Here is a 12,160-nt window from a genome sequence, read left to right as displayed (position 1 = left end):
AAAAGTAAAAAAACAAAAAACAAAGAACAAACAAACAAAAAAAACCTAATTTTTTTGGGGGGTGCCCACACCCAGAAATTCTCAGGAATTACTCCTGGCAGTGCTCAGGGGATCATAAGGGATGCTGGGGATCGAACCCAGGTCTGCTGTGTGCCAAGCAAGGATCTCACCCGCTGTATCGCTCCAGCTCAATACTTTTCTTTTTCTTTTTTTTCCTTTTATCCTGTGCCTGGTGCCTCAGACAAAATGTAAGTTATTTGTCTACCCGCCTGGCGCTGGCACACCCCAGCGGTTCTCCACTTGTTGTCCCCACCCCCCATGGGACATCAGGCAGTATCTGGGGGTAGTTTTTGGCTGTTCCATCCCGGGGATGAGGCGAGCTGCCGGCAGCTGGTGGACAGAGGCCTGGGACAGGGGTTAGCTCCCCCCAGGCACAGCACCCCCACATCTGGGCCCAGATGTCACTGGCAGTTCAAGGTAGGGCAGCTTCACCGTAAACCAATTACTGCTCCTTCTAAATAGGTTAGCAGTGAGACATTAGACGCGATCAGAGTAGCAGCCAAGCAGAAGACCTCACGAGGGAATTCGGGCCTGTTTTGTGCGTGTGTGTTTGTGCTTTTTTTAGTTGGGGTGACTCTGGTGCAGAGCTTTTTCCTAACGCCATCGAGGTGCGCTGGGAGCCCAGACGGTATTTTTACCACTTGTTTGCCTCGCCGAGGACTGACCTCCCGGGCACCCCCGAGGTGCTCGGCATGTGATTCTGTTAGGGACCTAAACTCTATAGCTTCGATGTCCAGCAAAACGTTGAGAGGGAATTGCAATTCTAAGAGAGAGCAGGGCAAGTTTTTTTTTTTTTTTTTTCCCAAATACCCTCTCCCAATGGCATTCCCTAGGATGGGGAACCTTTCCAGAGCTGGCTCCGGGAATAAATGATTCAAGGAAATCTGAGGTCTTGTCTCCTCTCCTTTCAGAAAGAAGAGTGCCAGGAGCTTTGAGAAAGGGTTCTGTTCGCATCGTGCTTCTGCGAGCACCTCAGTAGCCGGGAAACTCAAGGTTCCGTATCACGTAACTGTGAAAACAGCCCGTCAGGACAGAGGTTATCAGCTTGACTCACATCTTGCTCCCTCCTGCTTATCCCACCCAACCGGTTCTTGGTTCTTGCGAGCTCTATAGAAATGACAGCCCCCAAAATGGAAGGTACACGCATATTGAAGGGAGTTGCAGAGGCAAGGGGTTGACGAGCTATTTTAAAAAGCGTGTCCTTAGGGGTAGAATTACCTGACAGCTTGCCTGGTAGTGATACGCGCGTGTGTTTGAAAGAGCAACCTTTAGCACAGTGGCTTAGGTGGAAATGCCAAACAGAAGGTTCCCGAGGCGCCACTGCCTTCTCTGGTCTTCCTCCAATTCTCTCGGCCATGAAAACTAGCAAGGTATTATCTGGAGTGCTTCTCTTTTATCCAGTAACTTAGCTTTTTTGCTTCTTTGTTTCCTTCCCATATTTGACAAAATGCCACTCACTTTGAAGAAGTGATTTGCTCTGTCCAATTTTGAGGAGAACCTTTGAGCAGCTGGCACCCTGGGAACCACGGAGTGTTGAGTTATGACAGTAAATCGGGTCTCGGAATGATGCGCTGAGTGGGATCATTTGGAGAATGAGATGGGCACCCCCAGCGCGGACCAGCCTGCCTAAGAAATAGTAAGAGGACCATGTTCCAGATGATATCTATTTATATTTCAGTAATACTAAAAATTATTCCACATGGAATCACTTGCCTCAATCTTTCTGGTTCTCACTCTTTCATTGTGAACATCATTTATTAATCAAACATGCCTTCATTCCAACACATGTTATTTAAAGTATTATTTATTATTTCTATTCCATTATTTCTTCTTTTATTCAAGCACTTATAAACTCCCTTATTGGGTGCCAAGCAAAAAGCAATGGCTTCTGATAATACAATGGCAAATGATCTTTGCCCTTAGAAAGCTTTGGAACCAGTGAAATATTTGTTCTTTCTCTCACTCATTTACTAAAGTATTTGCTGTTCGGGGATTCAACAGCAAAGAACACAGGACCTCCAGATACATAAAAATAAGAACAAAGAAAAACAACAAAGCTAATAGCGTAGGAGCCCAGATTACCAGATTACAATGAATGGAAGATGCATGCAGGAGAGAGAATATGTATACCCCGTAGGCAAGGCATGCAACTCAATCTTTATAGACATCCAGCTATACATACAAGTTTATCATCCTGGGGCCAGAGTGATACTACAGCAGGTAGGGTGTTTACCTTGCATGCAGCTGACCCAGGTTCCATTCCCAGAATCCCATATGGTCCCCTGAGCACTGCCAGGACTGATTCCTGAGTGCAGAGCCAGGAGTAACCCCTGAGCATCGCCGGGTGTGACCCCCCCAAAAAAAAGCCAAAAAACCCACCAAATTTATTATCCTTTTTTGTATTATATTAGAAACTTCTCCATTAAATTTATTTATTTTTCAACCTGAATTATTTCAGGAAGGGGTTATTTGTGATAGCCCAAACCTCGGACTGATCATATGATATTCTTGTCCAGGCAGGACTGAATGTTTAAAAAAAAACATGTAGGGGCTAGAGTGATAGTATAGCAAGTAGGGCACATGCCTTGCACAAAGCCAACTGGGTTTGATTCTGGGCACCACATAAGGTCCTGGGAGCCTGCCAGGAGCGATCGCTAAGTGAGCACTTCCAGGTGTGGCCCAGGGCTACCTATTTGTAGCCAAAGGTTGACCTTTGACCAGAAGAGACTGCAGTTGTGGAGAGAAGGGGCTTCATCTTGGCAAGTCTTTGGTATTCCACGATTTCTCTGGGCTCCTAAGAGGTTGGAAGGAGACCTTTGTATAATCAGGTCAAAAGAACGAAGGTTTGGGGTAAAGACATTTGGAACCTGGATTTTTTTTTTTACTCCCTATTTGGCAGAATCAATCACCTGCAAAGCTTGAAGCAGTATAAGACAGATCTATAGTGTCCTGCCTGTGTCTCTCTTACTAACCTAATCCTATTTCACAACCTGCCCTGCCCCCCCAAAAGAATGATCTAGTTCTCCAAATTTTCTGATTTTTCCAAACAGATTTTTCCAGTATATAAAGGTGGGAGATGTCAGCAAATTTGTGTACTTCAGTTTCTCAATAAAGCTTCTTAGTACTATATAATATATTTTTATATGACCCAATCCCTTTCTCTTTCAATTTGTTCTTTAAACGGCTGGTTATTTAAAAACAATAACCTTTAAAGATACAGAGATACAGAGAAGAAAACTCTCCAACAGTTCTATGATTCTCAGTCACTTAACCGAGATCCCCTGTCTGGGGAATTATCCTAGGTGCTGGAATGCGCGTGGACAGAAAAGCGACTCAGCTGCGGGACTACAATTCCCGGGAGACCGCGCGCCCCCGGCCTCTGCGCATGCTCAATCTCGGCGCGCACAGAGGGCACGGAGCCCAAAGGGGCGGGGCTTGGTTCGGAGCCGCGCGGCGTGGGCGGGGCCGGGGGCGTGGCCAGGGAGGGGGCGGCGCTGCCGGCGCGGCCCGGAACACGCTAGTGGAGCGGAAGATGGCGGCGGCAGCGGTGGCTGCAGCCGGGACCCCAGCCGGGCTCCAGCGGAGGAGCCGCAGGCTCTGACCTCGCTCTGGCTCCGGTGCGCGCGGTGGAGCGTGTGCGAGGCCCCGCGCGTCGGGCAGGGGCGGCGGCGGCGACGGCGCGCCGCCCTGAGGAGCGCCCGGGTGGCGGCGCGGCTGCGGCTGAGGAGAGAGCCGGCTCCGGGCCTCCGCGTCCTCCTGCTCTGCGCGCCCCCCGCCTCCTCGGGGGGGCGGCGGCGGCGATGTTCTCGGTGCTGTCGTACGGGCGCCTGGTGGCCCGCGCCGTGCTCGGCGGCCTCTCGCAGACCGACCCCCGGGCCGGCGGCGGCGGCGGTGGCGGCGGCGGCGGCGGCGACTACGGGCTGGTAACGGCCGGCTGCGGCTTCGGCAAGGACTTCCGTAAGGGCCTCCTGAAGAAGGGCGCGTGCTACGGGGACGACGCGTGCTTCGTGGCCCGGCACCGCTCGGCCGACGTGCTCGGTGAGTGCCCCCCGCCGCGTCCCGCCTCCGGGGACTCCCCGGGCCGGCGCGGGCGCCCGCGAGCCAGCCCGTAGTAGCTCGCGCGCGGGGAGCGCTTACTATGTGCCCGGCGCCGCGCCAAGCGCTGCGAGCGGCGTTTTCCGCTCGAGCACCCCCCTGGGGGGGGAGTCGAGGAAACTGAGGCGCCGGGCGGCCGAGCCACGTGCTCAAGGTCACCCAGCCCGGGAATGTGACCCGTCGGTGCGCTCTTAGTCACTTGGCCGTGCCAGCCGCAGGCGACCTGCTCCCCTGCCTGCCCTGCCCCCCCCCCCCCGCCCGCTCCCGCGCCACCTGCAGCCGACTCACCTGGCACCCGCTGCCGGGGGGCGGGGGGGGGAAATCCCCGCTCTCCCCGCAGGCTCGGGGGTGCGGGATCCCCGAGCGCAGGGGCGCTCCTGAGCCCCCCCCCCCCGCTCCCCCTCCCCGGCAGCCCAGCCGCAGCCCCCAGCCGCCGCGCTGCATCCTTGGTGGCTCGCGGGGCTGGGGGGGGGTCCGGAGGGGGGACATAGACATGGAAGGGGCGGAAAATCCTCGCCCGTGGCATTCCCCCAACCGAGCTCGCTCTCTCGAGGGCTCTCGGGGTGGGAGCCTCTCCGGCACCTCAAACGGACCGCAGGCGAGAAATTGAGCATCAGAGAAAAAGCCTTTTTTTTTTTTTCTTTTTCCTTTCCCAGGCCACAGGTGCTTCCTAGGCCTATTCCGGCTGCACTTTGGCGGGTGCGGGCAGGGCTGGTCACGAGCTGTCAGAAACTTGGACGTCGTGGATGTGCGTGTGTGTGTGTGTGGGGGGGGGGGGAATGTGTGTGCTGTCGAGCCCCGCTTTTTAATAAAGCACCTTCCTTTGAAGTGGAAGGACAGGCTGTCATTGAACTCAGGTTCAAATGTCACGTTGGTTTCACTTCTCAAGTGGATTGAGTGTTTTGGTTACTTTAAATTTTATGTGCAGAGGCAAAGTTTTGGCATTGGAACAAATAGTCCTGTAATTTCTTTTTATGACAATAATTATTTTTTAATTTGATCTCAGGCTAACTGCCTATTATCTTTGCTTCTGCCGTATGCAGAGTTTGTGAGGGTGGAACTGCAAAGGTGGTTTTCAGTTTTCAGTTATGAGTTACTTAGGTTAAGAAAGTCGTTTTAGGGGCTGGAGAGATAGCAGGGCGCTTACCTTGCACGTGGCCACCAGGGTTCCATCTGAGGTACCCCATATGGTCCTTGAGCACTGCCAGGAGTAACTCCTGAGCTGGGGCATTGATAGATGTGGCCCCCAAATAAACAACATCTTTTCAGTGTTTAGGCAACGCTGTTGATTCTTATTTTGAGGAATACACATACTTCTTTGGTCAGTTGCAGATTGAAATAATACAAATCTACCTCCAAGTCAACTTGACCCTGACTCAGTATCTTTTGTTAAGGTGGCTGTCCATGGGGCTGGATTGCAGCGGGTAGGGCACTTGCCCTACAACAGACAATGGTCCTGGGTTTGATCCTTCATACTGCATCCGGTCCCCTGAATCCCAGAAGGAGTGACAAGCCCTGAGCACCACTGTTTATGGCCCCAAAAACTTCTATCAATGACAGCAAAACCCAATAAAGGTGACTGTCCTTTCTCATTACGTTTAGAAGTGCTTCACTCAATGAGTTTGTGGTCTTTGCTCTTGTTTCAAGTTGCTGTCACAGTGCAGTGGAATAGGGGATATAGAGCCACTGAAGATTTTCTCTTAAGAATTTTTTTGCAATCTAACTTGTAAAATATTTGCAATTGAGAGCCAGAGAGATAGTATGGCGGCGAAGGCTCTTGCCTTGTGTGCTGCAGACCCAGGTTTGATTCCCAGCACCACAGTTGATCCCCTGAGCCTGCCAAGAGTGATCTCTCAGCGTAGAGCCAGGAGTGAGCCCTGAGCACCACTGGGTGTGGCACACACACACAAAAAGCAGAAACAAAAACTTGAGATTGAATTGATGATTTAGGAACTAATGTGTCATATCCCTGTATTGAGACTTTATTTGGATTTTTTGAAAGCTGCCTTAACTGAGTGTGGTATTTCTAGGCAAGTGGGAAATTTTGAACAAAATTATTCTCAAAGAAGTATAATATCCCTGTCAAAAACCCAGCCTGGTTTGATGTTTAGCTTTGTCACTTGCTAACTCTCTGATCTGTGGTTTTAGGCAAAGTCCTCTGCACTTTTCTCATCTTGAGAATGAAAAGATTGGACTGCCTGAACCTCAAGAATTAAGTCCATCGGGCCAGAGAGATAATAGGGTGGGTAGGGCATTTGCCTTGCTTTCATCTGACTTTGGTTTGACTCAGCATCTCATACGGTCCCCTAGCACTGGCAGGAGCCAGAAACATCTCTGGGTGTGCCCCCGCCCCCCCAAAAGCCCATCAGATCATGTTTTCTTTTTGTTTCAGAAAATGTCCATTGTTTGCACCTCCAGTAGCAGGTATCATGTCCAGTCTATGTAGGCATCTTGAAATTTTTTGTTTTCCATCTGGCACTAAACCAGATTCTTAAATTTTTCTTGGTTCTGAGAATTTGTAACTGCCGTAGGGTTTCTTTCCTTCCCAAAATGTACATAGGACCTGAGCATTGCTAGGTGTCACCCCCCTCCTGAAGTCCCTGAAAGCCTACACAAAATTTCATAGTCCACTCATGTATCACAAAGAGTTCCACCCAAGGGTAAAAGGTTAAGAATCAGCTTTGTATGAAAAAAAAAAAATGCCTGGCCCAACCAGGTGGCTGCTTATACCGTCTCAGCATAGTCTTTGACCATATGAGAGAGAGAGAGAGAGAGAGAGAGAGAGAGAGAGAGAGAGAGAGAGAGAGAGAAGACAGATTGTTTAGAACTCCCTATTTTCAAGGCATATGACTCCTGTCATACTTACAGACCATCCTGTCTCCAGCAGGTCTGATTATCTTGCTGTTGGGAAGGTGTTGAGCCTCAGTGAGTCTTGAGTAACTGCCTTCTACCCTGGAAATTGGAGTTGTAGATAGAATTGCATAAAAGGCTGTGTTGAGGGGCCAAAAGAATAGCTCAAATCGATGAGCACATTCCTAGTACCCAGATGACCCCCAAGCACTTGCTGCATTGCTGGGCTCAAGCACTAATTCTTTATGCCCACACTGGGTGTGACATGCTGAATAATAGAGTTATATTAACCCAAGTGCTCTGAACCTTCTGGTTTTTTAGATAATAGATAATTCATTTTCTTTGGGTTCACTGTTTATTGCTAAGCATCTGTTCAACTCATAGTAGTCTTCTAGCACTCCTTGACCGTTTGGAACGAAACCTATTAATTTTTGTGGAAGAAAGAAAACTGGGCACTGGGGATATAATGGCTAAGCAGATGAACATTTGTTTCGCACGCGTGAGGCCCTTGGTTTGATCCCTGACATCACCTCCCATCCCCCCCCAAAAAAGAAGTGAACATTTTTGTTTTTCTAAGAGTGATTTGTCATATTAGTCATGCAGTGACTAAAAAGTACTTTGTGCTAGACATTGCTTTTGTAGCGTCCCCATTGGGTTTCTTTTAGGAAAAACTAAGTATGGTGGGTGTTGTAAGAACTAGGAACCACTCCTAAGCCTGGGAAAATTGGCAAGGGTGCTTTCTCTTTATTGGGTCCAACTGGAGTAAACCAGTACCAGCACGAGTTTTGTGTGTGCTTTTCTTTTTCCTTCTTCCAGGTGGCTAATCTCGAGTTCGATTTCTCCTATTACTCTCTGTGGCATAGATGCCTGGGGACGCCTCGTATGTGCTTGTCGGGCCTCCCAGAGCCCTAAGCTACTTAACAGTAACTCAGAGATTGCTGAGAGTTGTGAGATTTAGAAACCTTGGAGTCCAGTTTTTTTATTGATGAGAAAATTTACCTGCGAAGTGTCAGATACCTTCCCTAACATCGGTGCTAGGACCAGTCGAGCTGGAATTCCGTTACACTACTGTTTTAAGTTTTCCTGACAAGATAGGTGAATTCAGAACCGGTCTATCTTCTGGTACTGTTTGTCCTAATGCTTTTTCCTGCTTAAGGGTGTGTATGAATGTGTGCGTTTTTACGACTTCTTTATTCCCTCTGTGTGACTCATAATTAAAATGTAACAGAAACTCCTCTGCATATTAAGCCACAGAAATAACTTTGAAAAGAAAAATAGTCTATGTGTTCAAAGCATAGTTTGCCATGTAAATTTTTAATTTTCACTTTTTTGTTTTGAGCCACCACTCTCTGGCCTCTGCCATGTAAATTTACACCTCAGTATAAAGTTGTAAAGTAATTTTTAGGCAACTTTTTTTTTTTTTAATGTGCCCACACCTAATGGTGCTCAGGCCAAGACTTAGTTCTTGGAGGTCATCAGAGAGGTTACATCAATTAGTGCTCTTGGGAGGGAGACCAGGATCAAACTCAGGACCTCATATGTGATAAGCATGTGCTCTACTGCTTGAGCCGTGTCCCTGACCCAAAATAGTGGGGTAATAAAACTTCAGTTTGATTTAATTTTAAACCTAAAAAAGAGATTCAGCAATTTCACATACTAGTCTTTGCTTTGTATTTGGTTTTGCCCACACCTGGTGGTGGTGTTAAGGGATTACTCCTGGCAGTGCTTGCGGGATCATATGCGGTGCCGAGATAGAGCACACTGGAATCAGCTGGTGCGGGCCGACTCCTTAGCCCTTATATTATCTCTAGCCCCAATTTCATGTGCTACTTTATTGATCTGACTTTGACTGTCGCCAGAATTTTGAATATATTTGTGATATAATACCAACCTGGTTCCTATTTTTTGGCTATTTTACAAACTTTTATGTGAACAGATATTTTCTGTTACCTTGGGTTTATATCTGGAAGTAGAGTTTGGGATTATAACAATAATACCAATCTTAAAGTTGTTTTTTTGTTTGTTTGTTTGTTTGTTTTTGCTTTTTGGGTCACACCCAGCGATGCTCAGGGGTCAGTCCTGGCTCTGCACTCAGGAATTATCCCTGGCCTTGTTCAGGGGACCATATGGGATGCTGGGAATCGAACCTGGGTCGGCTGCGTGCAAGGCAAAAGCCCTACCCGCTGTGCTATCACTCCAGCCCCTTAAGGTTGTTCTTTTTTTTTAGGTATGTGGACTATAGAAACAGTATAAAGTTCTAAAATTTATTTAGGAAGTATGAAGATTACATAAGATGACCTCACACATGCAAGGCATGTACTCTCCACAGAGCCATATACCAGCACTTATCATGATAATTTTAACTTACTTGATAGAACCTCTGTGTCTGAAAATAAATTGTTTTCTTTTTTTTTTTTTTTTGCCACATCTGGTGGTGCTCAGGGGTTACTTCTGGTTCGGGCATGATTCAAAGCATACTCTTAAACTCTTTGAATCATCTCTCTGGTCCGAGTGAGTTTTTCTTCCAACTGAGTAGTAACTTCTGGAGACTGTGCATATGCTCTAGTTTCAAGAAGTGCTTACCTTGCATGCTGCCAGCCGGGTTTGATTCCCAGCACCCCATATGGTCCCCAGAGCACCACCAGGAGTAATTCCTGAATGCAGAGCCAGGTGTAACCTCTGAGCATCACCGGGTGTGACCCAAAAAGCAAAAAAAAAAAAAAAAACCAAAAACACCCAGAAAAACAGATTAAGTGAAAAATTCACAGATCAGGTGAAGAATTTAGTACATTCAGAAGATAATGCAATCACCACCACTAACTAGTTCCAAAGCATTTTCATGACCTCTAAAGAAAGTCCCTTTGCTATGTAAGTTTTCCTCATTAACTCCTCATTCAGTCCCGGCAACAGAAAGGATTTTGTCTCTTGATTTGTCTATTCTGGACATTTTGTATGAATGGAGTTATGTTACATGGTCTTTTATATCTGATTTTTAGCATAGTGTTTTTAAAGATTGCCTAGATTATAGCAAATATGAGTAATATGAATATTCTTTTTGTGACTAAATAATATTCCACCATATGGATTCACCACATTTTCTTTATTCAATGAGCATTGGGCTGTTCCCACTTACTGGCTATTGTGAATAGTGCTATGACATTCACGTATAAGCTTTTACGTGAACAGATACTTTCTATTTCTTGGGTCTATATCTGGAAGTAGACTTTGGGATTATAACTCTTAATGGGGGACTGGGGCTGGAGCGATAGCACAGCGGTTGGGTTTTTGCCTTTCACGCGGCCGACCCGAGTTCGATTCCTCCGCCCCTCTCGGAGAGAGCTCGCGCGGCAGAGCCTGGCAAGCTACCCGTGCGTATTGGATATGCCAAAAACAGTAACAATAAGTCTCAATGAGAGACGTTACTGGTGCCCGCTCGAACAAATCGATGAGCAACGGGATGACAGTGATGAATGGGGGACTGGAGCGATAGCACAGCAGGTGGGGTGTTTGCCTTGCACACAGCCGACCCGGGTTCGATTCCCAGCATCCCATATGGTCCCCTGAGCACGGCCAGGAGTAATTCCTGAGTGCATGAGCCAGGAGTAACCCCTGTGCATTGCCGGGTGTGACCCAAAAACAAAAACAAACAAACAAACAAAAAACTCTTAATGGGAAGTATAATTTCTTTCCTTCCTTCCTCTGGCTGTGCTCAGGGTTTACTCCTGGTTCTATGTTCAGGGATCACTCTGGCAGGCTCTGGGGACCATGTGGGGTGTTAAGGATTGAACCCTGGTCAGCCACCTACAAGGCAGGCACTCCACCTTCTGTGCCATCTCTCTGGCCCCCATAATTATTTTTATGTGTTTGATTTTGTTGGCTAATATATTTTTATATAAGTGAAAAAGTTTAAGGGGGCATGGGGCCATGCCCCATGGTGCTGGAGTTTGGGGTCACTCATGGTGATACACAGGAGTCCATGCTGTGCTAGGGATTGAATACCCAGGGCTCCCACACGTGAAAGCATGCACTGCTGACCTTTCGGGGCCTCTGGGGTGGGGCGCACCATGGGGGCACAGGGCCTGTTGCTGGTTCTGTGCTCAGGTGACCAGTGGCCAAACTGGGATCAGCCTCGTGCAAGGCAAGTGCTTTACTGCGTCCTGACCCTCTGACCTGCTTCCAATCCTTTAAGCCATCTCCCCTGTCTGAGACCAAGAATTTTAAGAGGGTGGTGGTTAGGGGCTGGAGTGATAGCACAGTGGGTAGGGCATTTGCCTTGCATGCGGCTGACCCAAGTTCGATTCCCAGCATCCCATATGGTCCCCTGAGCACCGCCAGGAGTAATTCCTGAGTGCAAAGCCAGGAGTAACCCCTGTGCATCGCCAGGTGTGACCCAAAAAGCAAAAATAAAAAAAAAATAAGAGGGTGGCAGTTAGATCATGCCCACTGCTGCTCAGGGGCCGCTCCTGGCCTGTGCTCAGGAGGGATCTCTTAACAGTGCTCAGGGGACCGATTCTGTGTGGTGCCGGAGATTCAAATCAGGGTTAGGTCTGCCATTGCCACGGGCAAGGCAAGCACCTTGCTCCTGGACTCTCTGGCCCTGAGGGAATTTTTCCAAATGGCAACAATCATACAGATAAATTCTAGATCTGTCTGATTTAAATAGTTTATGTGCTTTCAGGAGAAAATTGTGGGGTGTTACAGAAATGTGAGAAATAATACAGAGGGTAAGGCGCTTGCCTTGCCCGTGCTTGAGCCAGGTTCCATCCCCAGCGTCACATACAGTCTTTTCCCCTGTCGGGAGTGATCCCTGAGTCCAGAGCTAGGAGTAAGCCCTGAGCACTGCTAGGCGTGGCCCCCAGACAGACCCCAAACCAAGAAGCAGAAGGAGAGCCCAGAGTAACAGTGGCTTTGAAGAAGCCATGGCTTGGCTGCCTGCTTTCCTGTGCTCTTCTCTCTGTGACACAGGAGATAGCAGGGTGGACGGTTCAAGGAAATTGCTGTTTTTTAAATTTCTACTCCCAGATTTTTTCCCCCCTCATCTTGCTATATAGATGTTATAAGAAACTTCTTATAACATGCATTTTAAGAGTAATTTCAACAGACATTTTTTTTTCTTTTGTCATATATTTATTAATTCTCTCATATAATAAATTGT

The 12,160-nt window shown here is 48.0% G+C and overlaps 1 protein-coding gene across 1 annotated transcript in view; it reads left to right on the top strand.

The window, feature by feature from the left end:
• Positions 1 to 3,555: 3,555 nt before the first annotated feature.
• PPTC7 (protein phosphatase targeting COQ7) overlaps positions 3,556 to 12,160 on the top strand; it is a 51,530-nt gene continuing 42,925 nt past the window's right edge. Inside the window, exon 1 of the mRNA XM_055147298.1 lies at positions 3,556 to 4,098. Coding sequence (XP_055003273.1) covers positions 3,861 to 4,098 — 238 coding nt within the window. The 5' untranslated portion in view covers positions 3,556 to 3,860. The remainder of the gene's footprint in view (positions 4,099 to 12,160) is intronic.

The sequence above is a fragment of the Sorex araneus genome, chromosome 9, assembly GCF_027595985.1.
Source record: "Sorex araneus isolate mSorAra2 chromosome 9, mSorAra2.pri, whole genome shotgun sequence".
Lineage (NCBI taxonomy): Eukaryota > Metazoa > Chordata > Mammalia > Eulipotyphla > Soricidae > Sorex > Sorex araneus.
The sequence above is the reverse complement of the archived record's forward strand: the minus strand, read 5'-3'. Positions and strand labels throughout refer to the sequence as shown.